The sequence below is a fragment of the Condylura cristata genome, unplaced genomic scaffold, assembly GCF_000260355.1.
Source record: "Condylura cristata isolate star-nosed mole 26May11 unplaced genomic scaffold, ConCri1.0 scaffold00020, whole genome shotgun sequence".
In the NCBI taxonomy this organism is placed as follows: Eukaryota; Metazoa; Chordata; class Mammalia; order Eulipotyphla; family Talpidae; genus Condylura; species Condylura cristata.
This window is the reverse complement of record NW_004567121.1, coordinates 29,002,529-29,027,092: the sequence shown is the minus strand read 5'-3', so window position 1 is coordinate 29,027,092 and position 24,564 is coordinate 29,002,529. Positions and strand designations below refer to the sequence as shown.

Sequence of the window (24,564 nt, the reverse complement as noted above, 5' to 3'; positions counted from 1 at the left end):
TCCATTTCTGATCAAGATGAATACTGAACAAACAAACAATGTGCAATGTGGCTTCATACCTAAGATTGAAGATTTTCCCTTCGATATTTTCCCTTGAAAGTCCTGTACTTTGACCTCTCACAACATCACATTTTTACATTCCTCAAGTTACTTACTGGTGTCTTCATTTTATCATAACCAGTAATGCCAGATGCTTGTCATTTTTATCAATTTTCTCAACTTTGTTTTCAGTTCACATAATGTCATCTCTAATTTTTTATTTAGTAGGACCATGGTTTTCTTAGAAAGTGAGCAATAATTAATAATAACAAACATAAAATTCTCTGCTTTATCTCTTTGCTATTTGTTCCTTGAATTTTGTACATTTAGATATTAATGAAGATGAGATTTAAGGCACAATATATGATCAGATTTTATAAATGCCCAGTTTGAAAGCGATCATTTTATAAGTGCCCACTAGAACAGTTTCACAAAATATGGCTTTCAAAGGATCTAGCGTATTAACTCACTTTTTGCACCTTTAGTTTATCAATTACTGAATAGATAACATCTCTTGTAAAAATTAAAATTTTGGGCCCTCCCTGGTGGCGCAGCTGGTTAAAGCACAGCACTGAGAATCTAAAAGCCACTTCTGCATAAATTCGATTCCTGCCTGCCCTGGAGGTGACCACATGGTGTGGGCAGACCTCTCCTGGCCCACCCGCTGCTCCCCTCAGCAGTGTATTTCGTCGATCTGCCTGTTCTGTTCCCCACTCTGTCTCTGGTGGGGCCTCTCACCGCCCCTAAGCCTCTGGCCTGTACCCCAGTTCTGTGTGCACAAATAAATAAATCTTTAAAAAAAAAAATTAAAATTTTGACTTCTCTTTGCAGTTCCATCAAATTTTGCTTTATACAGTGTGTAACAGTTTTTAATTACAAATTTTAAATTGTTACATCTAATAAAGTTATATCATTACAATTTGATCCTCTTTATATGTATAATGCTTTTCTGCCATACGGTCTATTTAATCTAATACTAATAAAGCTACAAAAATTCTCTGTTAGTATTGATTTTTATAACATTTTATGAATTGACTGTGGTGGACATTTTATAAAGTCTTAACATGTGATCTTATGTCTGGATTATTTCACTTAGCATAAAGTCTTTGAGGTTCATCTATTTTATTAGTACACTCATGTAAGCACATGTCAGAAGTTCATTTTTAAGGCTAAAAATAATTTACTATATTGACAAATCACATCTTATTTATTCATTCATCAGCTTGGTGGACAGTGGCTTATTTCCACCATTCCAGTTTATGAGTAACACTATTGTGAATATTTGTAATTAAGCTTTTTTCCAGCATCTTACTTTGAACCTTTCTATATTCTTTTATGTACATGTCTCTTGTAATAAAAACACTGCTGTGTTTTGTCTTTCCCCAGCCTGACAACTTATCTTTTAAACAAAACATTTAGTCCCATTGTAATTATCAACAACTACAGGCTTAAATCCAGAATCAGGACCCTCCCTGGTGATGCAACAGGTTAAAGCACAGCATTGTGAAGCTATCAGCAGCCACTATAGCAAGTTTGATTCCCAGCCAGGATGGGGACCCACACAGTGCCGCAGACCTCTCTTGTCCGGCCCACTTCCCCCTCAGCAATGTGTTTTGGTTGGTCAGCCTATTCTGCTTCCCACTCTGTCTCTGGTGAATCCTTGGACCACCTACACTTCTGGCCTGCATCCCAGCTCTTGTATAAACAAATAAATATATAAATAAAGCTTTAAAAATAAATAAATCTACAATCATAATATGTAATGTTTTTCTTGCTGTTTTGAATTAATTTTTTATTATTATCCTATTTACCCACAAACTAGTAGTTTAGAAATTACACACACTATTTCTATTTGATTACTGATTACCCTAGATATTAAAACCGCATGTTTGGTATTCAAAGATTCCATTTCTGATCAAGATGAATACTGAACAAACAGCTAAAAACCCTATACATAGTAACACATATGAATAAACCTGAAGGATCTCGTAAATAAATAAGAGGCCCTTAAAGGGGGGCCTCCCTGGTAGCCTACGGGTTAAGTCTCAGCACTGTCATTATATGGCCTGAGTTCAATCCCTGGCCAGGGAGCTAACCTACATATGGCACAGCAGATCTCTCCATCTCCCCTGTTGCTCCCCTTAGCAGCATGTTTCAGTAAAACCTGACTGTTCTGCTCCCTACTCTGTCTATGGTGAATCCTCTTACTCCCTTACCTCTGACCTGTACCTAGTTCTTCTACAGAAGAAAAAAAGGGGGTTCTTATGGGAGTTCATGGCAATAAGAGAAAAGATGACATACAAAAAAACAAGGTACCCTCTCTCTGGTAAGAGGAGAAGGTATATTATATGAGGACATTCCCTAACTTTCCAGTCAGGGAGTTCAGAAAAGAGGATAGAAAAACACTAAAGCTAAATAATGTATGGACTCCCACAAGGATAAGAGCAAGTAAGGATATCCCCAAGAACATCTAACCAATCACTGACTGATCCCTAATAACAAAGGCACAGGGCTCTCAAAGAACCCAGCTAAGACAAAAGATCTGAAAGAAAACCAAAGTTGCCAACCAAGAAACAGTTTGTACTTCAAGCCTGATTTAGAAAATGTTTTGTTAAAAGAACTAGTACTCATAAAATAAAAACTAACATTAACAATACCCAAAATGCCACCATCATTAACCAATAAAACAGAACATATTCTCCAGAGAAAATAAAAATAAAGCAAGACTAACAGTGAGAAGAACCAGATGTTAAAGCTAACACAAGATTTTAAAGCAACTAACCTCCATCAAGCAAAACAATATGTTTAGATGCATGAAAATCACATTGAAAAATATGAATAATAAAGAATTGAATATAAGCCCCAGAACTGAAAAGTACCATATCTGAATTAAAAACTTTGTTAGCTGAACATAATGGCAAAATGGATATGAATGAGGAAAAACTAATGAAGACTAATTGAAAATAAATCAATAAATATCAATTAGATGAACAGAGGAAAAACATGAAAAGAAGAGATTTTCAGGGACTTCCCTGGTGGCACTGGGGTTAAAGTGTCAGCACTATAAAGCTATCACCAGCTACTGCAGCATGAGTTCAATCCCTGGCAAAAGAGCTGACCCACATGGCACAGCATCCTCTCAGGTCTAGCCCACTGCTCCCCTCACCAGTATATTTCAGTGGATCCACCTGTTCTACTCCCCACTCCTTCTCTGATGAATCCTCTCACCGTCTAAGCCCTGCACCTCTGGCCTACATGCCAGTTCTAACATGCATAAATAAATAAAATCTTTTTTAAATAGACACATTTTTAGATATATGATAAGCACCAATCAAAATAAATACAAAGTCCATGCTGAAGTATATCATAATTAAATTATTAAAAATCAAAGATACAGAGCAAATATTGAAAATAGCAAGAGAAAAATCGTAAGACTATAAAGCATGGAAACAATGCTCTAATTAAAGGCTTCCCACTTCTAGGCTTCAATGTAGGGGAGATGGAATCCTGGATTGGGGATGATCAGCTGACCCATTAAGTGGAAGAGGCAGAGATGAGATTCCAGGGATACCAAGATGACTAGAGTTCACAGGAAAGATAGCCAGAGTAGAGACTCCTAAACAGAGAAAGAACATAGGAAATACACATGCACATGAGGAAATTACTCAAGGCTTGGGGGGGGGGGACACCCAGAAGAACTTAAGGTAACAGTATTTTACACTCACAGATTCAGGGATATTGCCAGTTCCCACCTGCCAGGCTAGTAAACCTCACAAACCATGAGGTAGTACATTAACTATATGGCAGGACCCTCCACTAGGAGGGTCCTTCCAGTAGGAAGGAAAAACTAACCCTATACTGACTACTCCAGCTCTATATAACAATCTTCAAAACAAAATTCAAAAGAATCAAACTGTTTTCAAATAAATTAACCATGTCACAGGAAAAAAAAATCAAGAAAATCTATTTACAGTGTTATATCTAGCACTCAACAATGTAAAATTTATGTCTGATTTCAAAAACAAAAAGTCAAGTGCAAAGATGCAGAAAATATAGTCCATAAGAAAAATCATCATTAAAATCAATCCAAAACTAAAATATTAGAATTAACAGATATAGATAATATTTTATTACCACACTCCATGTACTAAAATTTTTATTATATCCTTATATGATATAAAACTGATCCAAATACAACTTCTAGACAAAAAAAAAAAAAATGCATGTGAGACAAAAAGAAGTAGGATTCGTAACAGAGTAGACACTGAAGAGGAGTAGTGAACTAGAAAACAGAAATAGAAATTATCGAAAATGAAACAGAAAAGATAGCTTACAACAAAACATCACTCAACTTTGGGGGAAAATCAGCAAGTTAATGTATTTATAACAGGAGGGCTAAAAGGAAAGGTGAGTCAGATACAAAGGAGTCAAATATTTTAAGAAATTATGATCAAAAGCATTTCAAATTTGAGGGAAACTTGCAACTAAAAATTTAATAAGCCGCTCCGGCCAAGAATGAGTTAAAAATGGAGAAAATTCTTCCAAGGACACCATTAAACAAATTGCACAATACCAACAATGAAGAAGAAAGAGAAAAATGCGGACAGAGAGAAAACAAGAGCATTACAAAGAAAAGAAGAAGACATCAGAATTCTCTACTGAACCAAAATGAGAGAAAAGATAGCAAAACACATCTTTAAAGTAGAGAAAGGTAACAAATAGTGCAAAGTATAAAAAGAGAAATATTTAAAGAAAATATTTTTCAAAAACAACATGGTTTCTCAAAGAGTTTTTAACATAAACTACACCAGCCAGTAATTCTTCTCCAAGGTATCTTACCCAATATAATTCAACACCTATGTACACACACAGAGTTGCATATGAATATTTAAGGAAACATTGTTCATAACAGTCAAAATTGGAAAAACCTAAATGTCTATGCAATGTTGTATGTCCACACATGGTAGTGCTTGCTATTCACAGCAGTAAACACTGGGGCATTCTAAATCACAGGCTGCCTACAATTTACCATTATACTCAGTGAAATGAACCAGTCACAACAGACTGCACATTGTATGATCGTATTTATATGAAATGACCAGAAAAGGCAAATTGATATGGGAATTAGATTAATGGCTAAATGGGAGGCAAGAATAGTAATAAATTGACATGCTGGGTTTATAACAGAAAACCACACTAAAGTTGGTTTATATTAATTATTACATCACTGTAGTTATTTTTTAAATCACTGAATTTACACTTGAAATAAGTGGGATTTTTTTTTACATTTAATTCAATAAAACCTTTTTAAAAATAAAGGTTTTCCACTGAGATGAAAAAAATGCACAAAATGAAGAATGATGTAAAATAAATATATTTTTAAAAAATAAAGGTTTTCCTTAGACATGAAAAAGCTGAGAGAACATATAACCTGTGAACTTAAACTACAAGAAACAGACAGAGAGAAAAGAATAGAACTTGAAACACAGGAATCTTGAAAAGAAAAAGATCAGAAGTGATAACTACATGTATAATTCCTTCAGGATTGCTATCATGATCTCTTTAAAAGATTACACAGTATGGGGGGAAAAAAAGCTGACAATGCACAAATATCAGGACAAGAGAATGGAATACGTATTATTTTATGTGAAGGGTATAGTATCACTTGAAGGTAGGTGCTGTTCAGTTAAAGACATATACTAGAAATCTACCGTGCAAATAATAGTCAGGACTAGTGTATCAACACATGAAGTTAATTCCAAATCATTAAAAGTGCCAAATTAATCCAAAAGTGGGAAGAATAGGAAAAACAGAATTAAGAAGGGCAAAAAATCATAATCATCAAGATGATAAATTTATACCCAGTTATATCAATAGTCACATTAAATGTAAGTACCTGGGTTGGAGGGGGGGAAATGGATATGTTCATTATCTTAATTATAGTTATGGCTTCACAGGTATATGTGCATGTTGAAATTTATCAAGGATATTCTTTAAATAGGTCAATACTGCACATATGTAGTATGCATGTCAACTATACCTCAACAAAGCAGTTTTAAAAATAAATAGCAAAGGCCCTCCCTGGTAGTGCAACTAGTTAAAGTGTAGCACTATGAAGCTATCATAGTCACTGTAGCACAAGTTTGATCTGGGGGCAGGGAGGTGACCCACATGGCTCAACAGACCTCTACTGACCTGCCCACTGTGTATTTTAGTAGATCTGCCTATTCTGCTCCCCATTCTGTCTCTGGTGAATCCTCACATCCCCCACACACCTCTGGCCTGTACTCCAGTTCTGTATGCATAAATAAATTAAACTTTTTAAAAAATCAACAGCAAAATAGAAAAAAATCTAAAATAGCTTAAAAATCACCATTAAAAGGGAAGAAAGGAGACACAAAGAAGAATCACAAATACAAAGAAAATAAACAAGAAACAGTGACTTCAATTTACCCATGTCGATAATTATATAAACATTAATGGACTTAAATAGCCAAATTAGCATGAGGACACTATCAGATTAAGACTAAACTATGCATTAACTATATAAGCACTCTAAATATAAAGATACCAGTAGGCTAATAGTAAATTAATAGCCAAAAAAAAAAATACAAACAAGAAGCATAAGAAATCTAGATTAGTTCAACTTTTACCTGATAAAAATAGGGTTAAAAACAAAATTAACAGAGATAAAGGATATTTCACAGATTTCAGAATAAAGGCTACATAATACAAAAAGGTTGTAAAAATACAAAAAAAAAGTTGTAATAAATGAGAGAAAAACTGGGAGAATTACAGAGACAATTCTACAATCATAGTTGGATATTTTTAACATCTCTCTCTGTGCTCACAGAAAAACTAAGTAAAAAATCAGTAAAGACACAAACGCTTCCACATAACACTATTACAACCTTGCCTTATTTGATAGACATATGCACACACAGATATATATACAAAATACTTTCTCACAAACAGCAGAATAAAGATTAATGAAATATACACTGGGACACAAAGGAAAATGCAATGAATTTAAAATGACTTTAAGAGTTACTGTCCCTGGCTGCAATAAAATTGTTAGAAATAAATAAGATAATCAGAGAAAATACAACAATTTATAAATTTAAAAAACTAAATCACTGTGTCAAGAAAGAAATAACAGAAAAGAATAAAAATCATTTTTAACTGTATGGAGGTAAATATACAAGAAGTCAAAAACTATGGGGTTCAAGTAAAGCAATGTGTAAAAGAAAACTTTCAGCTTTCAATTACTATAATATTAGAGAAGTTATATGAAAATCCAAACTCCCATTTTAATAATCTGGAAGAAAATTATTCAAACCAAAAAGTCATACTGCTAAGTAAAAGAAGCAAATCTGAAATGACTGCATATGATATGATCCCAAACTATAGAAGATTCTGGAAAAGGCTCAACTATGAAGTCAGTACAAAGATCAGTGACTGCCAGAGGCACAGAGAACTTTAGGTAGTGAAAATACTCTGCCTTATAACACCATGAGGCACACACATAATTGTCAAAAAGCTTTTCTTGCATACCATCAAGAAGAACCCTAGGTAAGATAAACTAAGAACTTAGGTAAAGTAAACTAAGAACTTCTGCGTGATAATGATGGGTCCATATAGGCTCATCAATGTTAACAAATGTACCTTCATGTGACAGCAGTCTATAATGAAGGAGATTGTGCATGTGTGGGGATATAGCTTATAAGGAAATCTCTGCATAGCATTGTGATACATTTCTTTCAATCTTGTTATGAATCAAAACTGATCTTTAAAAAGTCTTAAAAATTTAAAAAGATAAAAGTTGAAAGGCTTATGCTAAAACAAGACCACATAAAGCATAGCATAACATAATCAAGACAATGACATAAGGATCTACAGATCAATGAAACCAACTAGTCAGTCTAGAAATAGACACAACTTAACAGTCAATTAATTTCTGACAAAGGAGCCAAGCATTCAAGGGTAATAAGGTATTCTTTTCAAGAAACAAACCTGAAATAACTGAAAAAAAAATTCAGACCATACCTTGCACCACTTATAAAAACAACTAAAAACTTACCTTAATTTGAATTAATGTTTTAATTTAATATTTTAGAAGATAATTTAGAAAACAATAGCTAATAAACTGGTTTAGGGAATTATTCTCAAGCAAGAAACAAAAAAAATACATATACAAAAAAAATTTATATTCTGGGCTTCATCAAGATTAAAATGTTTTGCTTTCAAAAAGGTCATAGTTAAGCAAACAAAAAGGTAGCCACACTAGCAGAAAAACTAACAAAGAGCATATAAAGAGTATATAAAGAACTTTTTAACACAATAAAACACACAATCTGATTTTTTAAAGGATAAAAGGTATTAACAGACATTTCACAAAACATACAAATGAGCAAAAAGCACATGCAAAGATGCTCAATATTATTAGTCATCAGGAAAATACAAATTAATCCACTATTACACACCCACTAGAATAGTTAAATTAGAGAGAGGAACAATTTCAAATACTAGCAAGGATGAGAAGCAATCCAAATTTGTATACATTACAGGTAAAAACATAAAATGGCACAACCACTTTTGGAAAACAGTATCAGTTTAAACATACATTTACCGTAGGATCCAGTCATTCCTCTCTTAGGTATTTACCCAACAGAAATGAAAACATAAATCCACTTGAAAATAGGTATACAAATGTTCATGGCAGCATTATAAACTAGCCAAAACTAAAAACAAATTAAATAAGCATCTGATGATGGATTAACAAATGTGGTATTCACACCCCAGCTAGTAATTTTCTAAATGAAAAGTATCTAGGAAATACCCTTTTAGCTAACTGAAGAGATGGGGGTCATCCAAACTATAGTTAGTACTGAGTTGGGAATGGGGTGGAAGGGCAGAATGTTATGGAGACCATAGTGGCCCCAGTTGAGGAGAAAGGAACCCTAAGAGGCAGAGAGAGATCAGACAGCTATGGGTTCATGTCCTGATCAGCCACTTTAGCACAGTGACCTTGAACTAGTTATTTTACACATGATTATCAATCACCTCTATATAAACATGGGGATTTTAGTATTTATCTTACAGGACTGTTTTGACAATAAAATAGTTTCAAAATGTCAAACCCAAAACATAAATGAAAATGAACAAAATACCAGTAAACATGACATGGATAAATCCAAAAACATCATGTTGTCAAGGTGAAAGAATTTTTTTCTGCAAAGGGCCAGAAAGTAAATGTTTTAAGTGTTGCAAGTCACAGGATCTCTCTCACAATTATTCAGCTCTTCAAAAGCAGACACAATTCACGTATAAAGGAATGAACACACCTGTGTTCCAATAAAATTTCATTTACAAAAAATGCAGAAGACTGGATTTGGCCCACCCATGGATTGATCATGCCTGTGTTAAGTGAAAAAAGTATTCCTAAAGGATACAAACTACATTCTAAATTCTTTATAAGCCTCATAGCTTATCAAAGGGATAAAGCTAAACTTTAAATCAAGAATGTAACTTAAACAGATTTGGAAAAATTACCTGTGGATCTGATCTTGTCTGCTAGAGCGAACCGGAGCTAAGCCATCAATTTCATCAAAAAATATTATAGAAGGTCTCATCAAATATGCCTATAATAAAAAAATAATTATTGGTTTTATTTTTTAATTTAATTATCTTTTCTTAGTAGTTTACATAAAGCAAATGATACAACATGCAGCAGTGTAAAATGGAATCTATCACTCCAGTCTCCAACCACAAGGTCTTCTCCCAGTAGTTAATACTGGTTTGGGTTTATTTATTCTTCCATATACATTATTTGTATACTTACATAAAGTTTTATTTTTTAACATGGTTATTTTATCCAATATACTTCAAAGAAATTTTATACACATTGTATGCATTGATTTTTTGTCACACAACAAAGCATTTATATGTATTTTAATTATCTTTCATATAACTACAGAGAGCTCTGTCTCATTCTTTAACAGCTACAAAATGCCCCACTATATGAATGTGCCATAAATTAAATTAGTTCCCTATTCATAGACATTTAGCTATTTTTGATCCTCCCTATTATCAATAATATCTGAATAAATACTCATATATCAATATAAATTCAAAAGTAGAACTACTGATTTAAAAAGGATGTGTCATTTCTAATTTATAGTTAGCTATAAGCAAACTGTATTTCATTAATGCACCAACTGTCATTTTTCTGACACCAAAGGCCAAACTCCTAGTCAACATTTTACATCTCTATCATTTCATTTAGTGTAAAGGTCATATAGATTTCATTTTTTAAAAAATAGTATCTATCAGCATTTTTTTAAAAAAGCAAACATAACTTTTATCTACCAAGAAAATTATAAACTTAATTTTTAAAAACAGAATGGTTTGTACTATGATTCTTAATTTTTTTTTTGAGGTAACACTGGTTTACGTTGTTTATATTTTTTAAAGTGTAGGATAACCCCCCTTCCAGCGTATGCTTCAATTTTATTTTTGTTTCAATGAAACCAAGAGACACTGAAAATCGCATTGTGAAATTTTAAAAAGTATAATTCTCAAGATTTTTTGATTATGTTATGGGCAATATGCAAGCATTCCCAAGGCACTCCCTGATCCACCAATGTTATTTTATATCATTCAATTCTCTTGAAACATAGGTTATGTGGTGTGCCGAAAGACACTAAGAGCCTTAAAGATTAAGATTTTTGTCTTATTCTTCTTTCTAAATGTATTATCAAGAACATGGCAGTTTTTAATCCTTACAAAAATGAAATATCTGATGTGCTTTACCAACTAGAAAAAGATTTTTTTGTTTTATTGTATTTTTTCTTATTTTTTTAATAATATAATAGTTTATTTTTACATCATTTTGTGCCTTTTCCCATCTCAGTTGTAATCCCCGTGGGCTTCCCGTCACCAAATCACCCATGTGCCATCACCATAGTCCAGTGCACTTCCCCTCTGCCCCCCATTTTTGATCCCATTCCCCATAGAAAAAGATTTTTACACATCAACTCAGTACTGGGTTCTTAAATGCTTGTCGAAGGCATGTTTTTTAAATTTCGTGTCAATTTAGATATAATCAAATATGAATGATACCTTGTGTGATCAAAAGTGAATTTATATAACAACTAGTTTTTACAAGTTACTGTTACAAACAGTAGGGATAGCTTACATGATATTCCCTTATTCTGCCTTTCAAAAGCATTCATTTATTTTTTAATTATTCTAGAACCATATTTACAGCTCATAAAAAAAAATAATAAGCTGTCTTGTGAGATTTCCTACAGATAGATTTTAACTTTTTATGCTTGCTTGATTTCCTCAGTTACACTACAATCTGATGATATGATATATCCAGAGTGCTCAAAAACACCTAACATGATATTAAGTGCCAAGTAGTCACCTTAATAAGTGTTTTGTGAAACACTTTAAATAACCAAAAGTATTAGTAAGTCTGCTGTTATATACATCACATACAAATTTAGAATACTGACCCTAAACCTAACATACTGATTGGAAAATTTGCTTCCTCAAAAGGAATTTGTATATATAGACTAAATGTGTTAAATATTCTAAAGAAGATAGTCTCAAATTACCTGACTTCTCTTACCTGATCAAAAAGTAGCCTAAGTTGCCTTTCAGATTCACCAACCCACTTGCTCAGACAGTCTGCTCCTTTTCGCATAAAAAAAGCCACCTTTTTGTCTCCTTGACTGCACTCATTAGCTAATGCTCTGGCTACCAAGGTTTTACCTGTGCCAGGAGGGCCATAAAACAAACAGCCCCTAGAAGAATAAAGTATCAATAAAAGAACATTAATCTTATCACCACTACTGATAACCAATATCAAAAACATGTTTCTCAGATAATTCTGTATGAATATATATTATTACTATTAGGCAGTGATGACGCTTTTAATAGTATATAGACAAGTGTCATTTTGCTGAGAGTTCTTTTTCTGTAATTGTGAATTTATTGATTTTGATTTCTTTTTCCATATGTGCACATGTTCTACTCACCTTACTCAAAGCTTAAAGTGCCAGGTTTTAGTAGATAAGAAAGAGTTAAGCAGACTACGAGTAATTTGACAAAATTGTAAATGTGTTTTTGTCCTGTGACTTAGAAATTTCCTGTGAGAATACATCATACAGAAATACTCAAAAAGAGTATTCAAAGATTGATTCTAAATAAATGTTGAATAGAATATGGGTTATAATTGTGAAGAATGGAAAAAATCTATAAAAGTTATGTTAATAAGGGACACATAAGTACTGTTACATCTGTAAAGTAAAATACCCATACGGTGTCAGAAAGAATAATAAGCACATTACTGACATGGAAAAGTACCTAGAATAGACTCCAAAATAAAAAACAAAGCTATATAAAAGAATTTTATTGAGTAGCCTTATTTGTATTAAATGGTTATATGTGCATAATAAGGGCAAAATATAATGAATAAATACATACATATATAAAAGAAACTTATGAAGGATATACAAAGTTGTTCCTCTCTAAGAAGTAGAATTACTTTCTTTTACTAGTTTCTGCTTACACATTTCTCCCAAAATTATACTACATTCATGATTAAAATAATTATTTTAAAATTTCAAATTACAACACATAAAAAAGCAAATAAATCGCTATCTGTAAAAAGTCATCATAATCCAGTCAAGTTAAAAATTACTCTTTAGTGAGTTTTTCCAAATTCTAAAACACATAAAAAATTAGAACCAAATTTGAATAAAAAGTATATCCTCAATGAAAAATAACATTTTTCAGTTTAGATCAGTCTATATGCACATCTATAGACTATTTTATTCTGCCCAAATTCCCCTAATTTCTCAGCCTTTTCGAATAGTTAACTATGCAACAAACTCATGAACAATTATTTTAATCATTAAAAAAATTATCAGACTTACCTATTTCAAAAATATCCCACTGTCAAGTTAAAAAGAAAGACTCTATTGTGCTTCTAAGCACTAAAAAGACAGCATAAGCTCAATGCTATTAGGAGACAAAATCAAGGAAAATCCACCAGGCAAGTGTATTCAAAGCCTGCATCAAGAATGCACCTTGTGCCTGAGTCCTAAATGCTGACATGTGAAATTCAAAACACACTTATATTCACTTTTGTGTTCTGAATAACAAAAGTGCATTCCTATTTCTCACTGCTATCGTACATCAAAGAAATATATATGAATTATTTATAATTTACTTGCTAATAGAAATTTGATGAATTAGCAGAACATAGTAATAAATATCTGAGACATACATACCTTGGAGGCTGAATTTTAAATTTTTCAAAAATTTCTGGATATAAAAGTGGGAATACAACCATTTCCTTTAGTGCATGAATATGATGACTCAATCCACCTATGCTATCAAAGCGCACCTTGGAAAGAAGGAGGAAAGCTTAATATGAAACAATTTCAACTATTAACAGATTTTTTCTTTTTTTCAGATTTTTTTCGTTTGAGCTAGATTTATGATTCAGAAATGCATGCTTCCGTGGGAATTATTCAAAGATGTACACTTGAAATAAAGAAAATTTTATTTGGCAGTAATAAAAAATTAATTTGGCAGTAATATTTTAGTTAAGTCAAATTACACTATCATTCTCTATCTCCTAGTAATTAAGGAGCAAGATTAATACCAGATATAAAACTTACATGAGTATCTATATGAAATATTATATTGTGTTTACACTCTAATAATTTAAATGTCTTTCAAACTTTTACCTACCACATGCATTCTCAGTGGGAGCAATACTGTTCCCAAAGAGTGGCTCGGAAGTAAAGGGAAAACACCTTAGCTCTTAAAATGGCTCATGACCCTCCAAAGTTCAACTTTACCTAACAAAGCCTTCTTTAATATTTTATTTATCTAGATCAGGAGAAATTTAATTTTTCTCCTTAGGTGACAAATAAAAAAGTCTAACAAATACTGAATGATCAAAAGAAGCAACAGAGATTATCCCCTCTACCCAAAACAGTTTAAACATCAATTACACTTTATGAAAAAAAATGAAGTATACAGGAAAAAAAAAAAAACATTAAAAATTTTTGGTTTTTTTTCCCCCTATAGAAAATGAGTGACATGGGAGTAGAGACAGAGAAAATTCACTAGAGACAGCAGGAAGCAAGAACAAGTGGATTTACTGAAATACACTGCTGAGGGGTGCAGCAGATAAAACAGGAGACATCTGCTGTGCCATGTGGGTTAGCTCCCTGGCTGGGAATTGAACTCAGGTCATACAGGTGGTTAGCACTGAGACTTAACCCATAGGCCAACTGTCTCTATCAGATTATGGGAGATTTTGTTCCATGTTTTCAGTCCTTGGTGGTACTTGAAAATGTTTTTATAATAAACATTTTTATTGTAACAGGAAAGAAACACTTAAGTAATATAGACAGAGTTTAAATGACAGAAACATTCTAAGAGAAGTTAAATTTTCTTTTATTATTGCCAACTTTGTATGCTCCAAATTCATGCAAACTACATCATAGACTGAGTTATCTATGTAGAATACAATATGGCCATGAAATCTAAGCAGCTTCAACAATACCCCACTGCTATGGCTACTGGGCCTTGCCCTATTTGTCAGCCTCATTTCCTACCTGTTTTTCATTATATATTCCAGAAACACTAAAATGGAAGAAAGGAAAAATCTGAGTAAGCATCACATGGGACCAGAAGCTAGGTTTGATGTGTCTTGATACACATCAAAACACTACTAATTATGATATCTGGATTGTGTTCACATTGTTTTAGAAACAAGGAATAACCCTTTTTTAAAAGCTATGTCTAAGAAAATTTACAAACTTACTGATTTATCGATGTTCATTGGATCAACATCAGCCAAGCTAGCACCCACTTTGACTCGTTCTCGGAGAATACCACTAGCTAAATCTTCCGCTCTCAAGTTCATTGGCAAACATCTGTAATGCATAAAAACCCAAGTAGATGGCATTAAAAGTTACAAAATTTTCATATCAAAGTAAGTTCAAATCTTTGACACACACTCTTCTTTCCCCTTTTATTCATAACCTAGAAAGTAACACATTTTTCCTAAATTCTTTTCAATTGACCACCACAAGTATTCACTAGATAAAGCAAACAAGATCATTAATATATTGTCCAAACAACCCAATCTTTCATAAATTAGGAAAACTTCCAGGTATACTGGTATTCCAGGTTACACAATTATAAAATATAAATCCATTATAATATACTACAGTATATGGCAATAAGTAAACTCAATTTTATTACAATATTTAAATTTATCCTCAAATACTGCTTCAGTATTGTAACTCAGTCTACATGACTAAAGAAATTTCTTTCTTTTACTCAAAGGAAACCTAGGTCACATGCTAAGAACTAAGTTTTATCTTCTATGTAAGTGCTATTAAATAGAACTTTAGCTACCTACGGTCTTATACGTTATTACTTAATATTATATACTTCCTATTCTAACCAGGGGTAAATACCACAAGATGACATTGATGACATAAACTGTTTCAAAAACAGTACAGCTTCTAAAATGAATGTACCTTCCTTGATATTTCCAAATCCTAATTTACTTGAAAAACATTTTCAAAGCAGATACCAGTGCAGATTAAAAAGGCACTAAACTGCTTATACATAAATGTAGGTTTTTTTCTCATATTTTGTTTAGCTCATCCACATGGGAATTCTTTTCAGCATACAATATACACCATTCCAAACTTATTTCCAAGACATCCTAATTAATATTTTCTATTTCTACAATATACAAGGCCAAATTACAGAAAGGTCTTGCTAACGGTAAATTTTCTAAATAAAACTTATTCTTATATTAACAGATATTTTACAAATAAATATATAATTTCATATATAAAAAATGTAATCATAAATTAGAAAATTAATTCAAATTTTAAAAATTGTAACTTGTCTCTTAAGTTACTTAGTAAAGTACAGATTCTCTCCCCCAAATGAAAACCCTTGAGGTTTTAATGAAGTATGTAGTAATCAGAGTGACTTATCATAGCCAGGCAAAAACCAGCAGAGGCACTCACTTAACTAAAAACAAGACAAATTTTCTAACAAAAATCCAAAAGCTCCTGAGTTAATTCACTTAGAAACCAAATCTTACTCTGAATGCTGCAATCATTATTAGCATCTAAAACCAAACTCATTAAACAGATTTGGATTAGAGGAGAGATTCAGAAGAAAAGGTCACTGTGTAGATTGGTTTGTGACCCATCTTCCTATCTTCTTATACACTGTCTATTGAGGATATACAGAATAAGCACTCTACAATTTCCCCAATTTGTACCTGAAGAATTACTAAGCAAAAACTTAAGCAAGTGCATTACTCAATACATGTAGAATATCAGTGTTAGAAAATGCTAGTATATATAAGAATGTCACTCAAAAATTATAACTGTTCTTCCTTTATTCTATCATGGAAATGGCAATAAAAAATTCACTCACCTATTTCTTGCTCTTGCCATGCTCTTTGATTTTCTTCTTTCAAAGCGTTCTTCATCAGAAGAAGTTGTGTCACTACTATGAATAGCATGCTTCTTTCTCCTATTTAAAGAATAAAACCCTTAAAATCATTTCTGCAGCAAATGGTTTTTAAAAACATACTGTACTATCACATCTACAATTAGCTCAATAGAAAATACATTCATTCATTCAGCAAATATTTCTTAGGCTCCTTGTACTCTTACAGGAGTGAGATATTTAATGAAATATCAAGGTGGTAAGTTCTACAGAGAAAAAAAAAGAGGATAGAGAACTTACAATACCTTTAATAGGTAGTTTAGGAAGACAGTCAAGCAACAAATTTAGCTTGCACACAAATTTAGCAAATACCTAGCATTAACTGATAAATAACATTAGAATCTTATTATTAGAAAAAAAAATTTTCTTTTATTCTCTTGTTGTTCCTTCCCCCAAAAAATCAGAAACAGTTCAGCAAATAATACACTGGTTTACAGGAAGAGGAAAGCTTTCACTTCCCATTTAAGACACTTATATATACACTGTGTGAATTTCTCATAAAGTATTTTTTTAAAAGATTTATTTATTTGTGCATGCAAGAACTGGGGTACAGACCAGAGGTGCAGGGAATGAGAAGATTCATCAGAGACAGAGTGGGGAGCAGAACAGGCAGACTGACTGAAATCCACTGCTGAGGGGAGAAGCAAGGGACAGGAGACGTCTGCCACATCTGTGGGTCAGCTCCCTGACCTGGGATAGAACTCATGGCATAGTAGCCACAGATAGCTTCTTAATGCTGTGCTTTTACCCCTTGCACCACCAGGGAGGGCCCTCTCATAAAGTATTTTTTAGAAGAAAAATTTGTTCATAATCAGAACCACTATGTAATGATTAAATAATATATGTACCAGGCTAAATTTACTCCTGAAAAATAGTACACAGTGAAAGCTATATTATTAAAATAATAATATGATAGCATTTCTAACATATCTAGAAAATACAGTAATCATGTAAGATGGAACTTTCCTCAAACCCAAAATGGCCTTCAAAGATGTTCCACAACACAGGTACCCCTACTCCACTCCAATCCCACTAAATTCAGCAACAACCCAAATTTTCCCCTGCTCTCAAGATCTTTCACTCATCTACTATTGCTTCTCATTACTATAAACAGTTTCATTTCTACCAGTAACAGTTCATTTTTAATGTTTCCCAATATTTCAAAAAGATTGCTGCAACAATTATTCACTCGATCTTTGCAGTTGTGGTATTTACCTTCTCTGCTAATTCCTTCTCTCCAACAGGAAAACACTTGTTCCAAGTACCCTACTATGTGCATGTTTGCTGTGTCCTCTCATAAAGAAATGTAATACATCTGCCAATAGCAGCACAAGTGAGATAGGAAGAAGCAAAAGTGTACTGGGATAAGTAACACCACAGAGCAACTTGAATGCACAAGAACAAAATAAGAAACTCAGAAATGATAAAAAAAAAAAGGTTAGTATAGTAATAGCTATAAATATATACGTGCTTGGTTTTGTTCTTTCTATTTTTTATATTGAAATACGTAAATTTATATTAAAAATTTTAAATTATTGTTATTTGTAAAATTTATTGATGGAAAATGTATAACAATAATATCACAAAAAGCAGGTTGGTGCAGGCAATTTCCCAAAAAGGTTTTTAAAAGAGAAGAGGTGATATTTTCCTTAAAAATTAGTACAAAATGAATCAAAGATCTAAACATAGAGCTAATTTTCTTAAGAAAAAAATCGCAGGAATAAATTTTTATGGCCTCAAATTTTACAGTGGATTCTTAGACAGGATATTGATATCATAAACAACAAAAGAAAAAACGAGAAACTGAACTTCAGTACGTCAAAGACACCATCAAGAAAGTGACCAAACAATCCATAAAACACTGCAAATAATATTATCTGATAAGCAATAATATTATCTGAGAAGGAATTTGAATCTAAAACAAATAAAGAGCTCTTTAAAACGCAATGCTAACAAACCTTTTTTTAAAAATCCAATTTTAAAATGGTCACCTGACATGAGGGGCTATTTATCAAAGGAAGATAGAAAAACGGCCAGGAAGCACATGAAAAGATGCTTGATATCGTAAGTCATGAGGGAAATGGAAATCAAAACCATGATGAGATAATGTGTTAAACTCAATAGGATGTCTAGAATCCACAGCTTTGACGATTAGTGTTGAGTAAGAAACAGGAGCGAATCCACACGGCTGGTATGATTTTAAAATGGTGTAGCTCCTCTAGAAAATGATGAAGCTATTTATAGATGATTAAACATAGTTTACTCATCACAGTAATTCCACCCTTAGGTATATACCCAAAAGAAATAAAAAGTTGTACATATATAAATTTTCACAGCATCATTATTCATGAAAAGTAAAAAGCTGGAAACAACTCAAAAATGTCCACACTATAGCATAAACAAAATGTGACATATTCATGTAATAGAACATTTTTAATCATAAAGAGGAATGAAGTACAAATATATTCCTCAACATATGCACCTAGACAATATCATGTGAACTAAAAGAAGCCTGTCACTACAAAACACATAAAATATGACCTCGTTTTATGAAATACCGATTGGGTACACCTACAGAGAAAAACAACCAGTCAATAAAAGCCCAGCAGATATAAACATTCACCAGAGAGGGCATTCAGGAGGGTAACAGATACATGGAAAAACATTCATCATCACTTTGAATAAGGAAGACTTAGGTCAAAACCACAATGAAAACACTGAGAATGGCGCATGTGAGAAAAACCCAACAAGTACAGAAGATGCAGAGAAAAGGGAGTGCTAGCTAGTTCGCTATCAATGGGACGTCATTCTGGAAGGTGATCTGGCATTACTTAAAAAGTTTAAATGGAGGCCCTCCCTGGTGGCGCAATGGGTTAGGACGCAGCACTGCCAGCGAGCCGCAGCCACTTCAGTGAGAGTTCGATCCCTGGACCCAGAGGTGACCACATGGCACAGCAAACCTCTCCTGGCCCGCCCACTGCCCCCCTCAGCCGTGTACTTCATCGATCTGCCTGCTCTGCTCCCCACTCTGTCTCTGGTGAATACTCTCACCGCCCCCTTCACCTCTGGCTTGTACCCCAGTTCTGTATGAATAAATCTAAAAAATAGCATATGATCCACCAATACACTTTTGAACATCTGCCCAAAGAACATGAAACCATCAATGTAAAAATCTGTAAGCTTTACAGGGCCTCCCTGGTGGCACAGGAGTTATGATAGTGCTTTCAAGCTATCACCAGCTTCTGTGACAAGAGTTCAATCCCCAGCATGGGAGCTGACTCGCATGGCACTGCAGATCTATCTCCCTGCTGCTCCCCTCAGCAGTATATTTCAGTGGGTACACCTGTTCTGCTCCCTACTCTGTCTCTGGTGAATCCTCTCACCCTCCCTACCCCTATGGCCTATACTTCATTCCTATATGCATAAATCGAAAAAAATAAACATCAAAAAAAAAAACCCTATGTACTTTGCAATATTTATTGGAGGACTATTTGCAATAGGACAGAAAGGATATGGCAACAACCTAAGTGCCCACTTATAGAGAACTGGAATAAGAAGACACAGTACAGGTCTTCCCTGAGGCACAACAGGTTGGGATGCAGCACTGCAAGCTACAGTGCAAGTTCAATCCCCGGCCACAGAGGTGACCCACATGGCGCAGCAGACCTCTCCTGACCCACCCGCTGCTCCCCTCAGCAGCATACTAAGTCGATCTGCCCATCCTGCTCCCCTCTGTCTCCAGTGACTCTCTCACCACCCCTGCACCTCTGGCTTATACCCCAATTCTGTATGCATAGATAACATTTTTTTAAAAAGACATAGTATATAGACACAATGGAACACTACATAGCCATAAGAAGAAATGCTGCCAATCACACCTAAATGGAAAGAGTTCAAGGAAATTATGTGTAATAAAGCAAGGCAGAATAACAAAGATAAATATTTCATATCTACATAGGGGATGATTTGACAACACAAAATACCTATAAAAACTAGGAGACACTAATAAACAAAGTGACGTTTCTGAGCTTAAGAGAGAGCAGTGAGAGAAAGAGGATCAATGAGATATAGGGATGGTGGTAAGGGGTGAAACACAATAACAAAAAGGTTCTTCTATATCTTCACATAAAAGGACATTAGGGGGCAAAGGTAGCAAGGACTAATCAAACTGGTGATTCAAAGGAGAATAATGTGAGCAGCTTATACTCAACTCCACTAAGAGATCCAAGAGCTGTACAGATTTAAAGAACATAATTATCAAAACAGAAAGTATTCCAGGCAAACTGAACTATGACAGTAATAGTCACACAGAGGATAATAACTATTAGTCACTAATTGAAAAAAGAAAAGATCCTCATTGACAGTGTCATTAACAGAAAAACTTACATTCTAATTATAAAGCATTACATAATGTATTTGTTAAAGGCTGTATCAAAGTGACAGATATAAAAATCTCCTCCTTTCAAAAGTAACAAAATATACCTGATATGGCTTCTTCTTGCTGGAGATCTGTGAATATCAAAGAGTGTGTTTTCCCTCTTTTTTTGATGAGCTGGTACTTTAAAGATAAAAGAAAAAGGTAACATAGAAATAACTAACAATAAAATGATAATGTATTAAAGCAGTAGAAAATATTTCTGCTAACTTTCTAAATAGAAGCAAGTCATATATTGTTAGGTTCTAAAAGTTTTTCTGGAAGAATACAATAAAAATTGAAATTTTGTGGCAATATACTACAATGCAAATAAACATTGTAACAAAAGGTTAAATTAAATCTTTATAATTCCAAGTTTAAATAATTTTTTAGATTCAATACCAAAAGCACAATCTACTCAACAAATTTACAAATCAAAATTACTAATTTTTCTTTTGAAAGATACTGTTAAATTAAAAACACAAGTTACAAAAAAAATAGCAAATCACCTAATAAAGAACTGTGTCCAGTATAAGGAACTTTCAAAACTCAGTACGAAAATAAGATATTTAATTTTTAAAAATAAGCTAGAGGTTTGAAGGTAACACCAGCAAATCAATACAAAAAAATATACTAATCATCACTAGTCATTGGGAAATGAGAAGTGTTTGAAAATTCTCTTAGAAAGTTAAATATACGTGTCATTATAAAACTCAAGTCATTTCACTCATATATATTTATAAGAAAAATGAAAACATATATCCAAAGACTTACACATGAATGTTTATAATAACTCTGTAACAGGCAAATACTAGAAATGTCAACAATTCAATTCATTTGCTTATCTATAAACAAGCAAATGGTAAAAAAATATGCTACATTAATACAATTTACTATTGATAATGCTACTTGACAAAGGAACACACTACTGTTATATTCAAAATGGACAAGTCTTACGGTAATTGGGTTGAAGGAAAGAAGTCAAGCAAAAGAGAGTACAACATATATAAAATTTGAGGAAAAGTAATGTATGGTGACAGAAAGCAGGTCAGATGGGACTGCCTGAGAAATAGGAGGGGAAGAACCGCAGTTATTAGTAGATTACAAACAACAGGATAAAATGTGTGGGTTTGATGAACATGTTTAATAAATTAATTGTGATGACAGTTTCACAGGTATATAACTAAAGTATTTCATATTTGCCAAACTGTACACATTAAGTATGTGTAACAGCCAGGGACTTCCTTCAATTATACCTCAATAAAGCTTTTTTATGCAAATAAATCTAGAAAAACAGTTTACAGTATTTTTTCTCCTAACACCCCTTCCTCGTTATTAACAGGGCCTCTGTGACACCTCACTGGAGCAAACAAATGTCTGCACACCCAGGCAAATTTCTAGTAAGGTGACAACATGCTCCCTTCCAGAAACCAATCACTGCTTCACAGCTTAAGAGCTTGAGTAAAAAACCTCTAGTTCATTCCTTGAAAACATTGTTAAAGAAGACACAAAAGCTCATATAGAGGCAAACCTAAAGAGGTTAAAAAGTGCATTATTACCTGCAAAGGGCTAGGAGATAGTGTAGAAATATTAAAGAGTTTTGACATTAGATAATTACTACACAACTTTGTGACTATACTTAAAATCCCTGAGTTATACATATTGAAAATGGTTATTATAATGATGTGAGTTATACCAAAATTTTATCAGAGAGAATGAATAATGAAGACATTTCACAAGATGAGGAAAAAAGCCAACAAAACGGCCCTTGTGGAGCTGGTTACTTGTCATTACATTTAGTTTTTCCTTCTCAAAAAAACAAACAAACCCTAGGTCACTGGTCAAGCTACAGTCATGTATCACTTTTATGACCGTGGCTAAATTACTTAATCCATTGGAACATAGAGATGTTTGCCCTTAAGAACTGCAATAAATTACAGTGCTCAATAAACTGTAAAGTAATACAAAAGTATAAGCAGTATTGACTATTAAATTTAAGGTTCTCTAAATAAAATTACATGCTCTATGGAATTCTCTATTGCCACTGTTGTACTTCCTTTCAGTTGTATGTGTGATTAGAAGTATGCTGCAGAGAAAGATGTATGAAGCCAATAAGATTTCATTTTTTTAATTCAGTAACATTAATGCTTTTAAAGGAGTAGGAGCAGAATAAGCTACTCAACTATAGAAAGGAAAGAAGTTATGTACAGTCTTCTACCTATTGGAGGTGCCTGGTATCGATCCACTGTTTTTCTTTGTCTCAAATTATATGGTCTATCATTTTCTTCTCCTTCTGCCTCTTCAACTTCTATATCTCCATCCTCCTCTTGAGATTCTGGTTTCCCCACACAAAAGGAAAAAAACAAATCACTGCTTAAGTCACAAAGACTGGTCCATGCTAGAACTAAATATTTGTATTTTATCTCTTATTCTTGCAGCACAGGTAATAGTTAAGTGTCAAACTTTTATGATAAAACAGAAATCAGTATGATTAAAATTTAACACAGGGAGCTGTAAGTAAAGGCCTTCCCTACAAATAATCAATATTGTTTTCTACAAAATGTTATTGTTTTTATAAAGTACTTTACAAACCTTCTTCTTCACCCTCAGTAGAAACTTCATGATGATTCTGTATCCCATAACTATTTCTTCTCAATGACTTTCTTCGTCTTTTCACTCTTGAATACATGTCCATGTTTTCCTTTTAAAGAAAGAAATCTGTCAAATATTAATATGGCACTTATTCACGACTATAAATATGATTAACCCCATGGGGCATGCCCACTCAAATATTTATTGAACATTTATTGTCAAGGCACAGAGTCATGCAAATGGAGTTCCCTCAATTCAACAGACATATAAGACAAGAGAAAAAATAAATCTTACAAAATATTTGAAAACTGAAAACTACAGTATCTTTAATACACTGGAACAAATAACTAAAAAGAGAGTAAAATAAGTTAAATGTCATGAAGAAAGACACAAAGAACTCTAGAATTCAAAGAGATGCCCCTTTTCCATGGTAGGTAGGGAGAGGAAGGGAGGCAGCAATTGCTATGAAACAAAAGTAGGAGTTTATCAGTTGCTAACCAGAAGTATTTTTAAAAAGTGAAAGATAAGGCCCTCCCTGGTGGCGCAGCGGGTTAAAGCACTGCACTGAGAATCTAAAGCCGCTTCCGCATGAGTTCAATTCCCGCCTGCCCCGGAGGTGACCACATGGCGCGGCAGACCTCTCCTGGCCCGCCCGCTGCTCCCCTCAGCAGTGTACTTCGTCGATCTGCCTGTTCTGCTCCCCACTCTGTCTCTGGTGAAGCCTCTCACCGCCCCTGAGCCTCTGGCCTGTACCCCAGTTCTGTATGCACAAATAGGTACTTTAAAGAAAAAAAAAAAAGTGAAAGATAAAATATCTACTTTATATCTGAGCAATGGTATGAGAAGATAAAGTTGAAATCACATCATTAAAATCAGAATGTTTTTAATTAACTCAGTATACAATAAAAAATTAAAGTTCAGATCAGAAAAGTGACATAGTCAGAGTT

The 24,564-nt window shown here is 33.4% G+C and overlaps 1 protein-coding gene across 1 annotated transcript in view; it reads right to left on the bottom strand.

Annotated features, from left to right (window-relative positions):
- ATAD2B (ATPase family, AAA domain containing 2B) overlaps nt 1–24,564 on the bottom strand; it is a 117,996-nt gene that overhangs the window by 71,218 nt on the left and 22,214 nt on the right. The window contains exons 6-13 of the mRNA XM_004686409.2: nt 23,618–23,726; nt 23,244–23,360; nt 21,094–21,169; nt 16,537–16,635; nt 14,891–15,002; nt 13,341–13,456; nt 11,675–11,849; nt 9,592–9,680 (exon numbers count right to left, since the gene is read on the bottom strand). Coding sequence (XP_004686466.1) covers nt 9,592–9,680; nt 11,675–11,849; nt 13,341–13,456; nt 14,891–15,002; nt 16,537–16,635; nt 21,094–21,169; nt 23,244–23,360; nt 23,618–23,726 — 893 coding nt within the window. The remainder of the gene's footprint in view (nt 1–9,591; nt 9,681–11,674; nt 11,850–13,340; nt 13,457–14,890; nt 15,003–16,536; nt 16,636–21,093; nt 21,170–23,243; nt 23,361–23,617; nt 23,727–24,564) is intronic.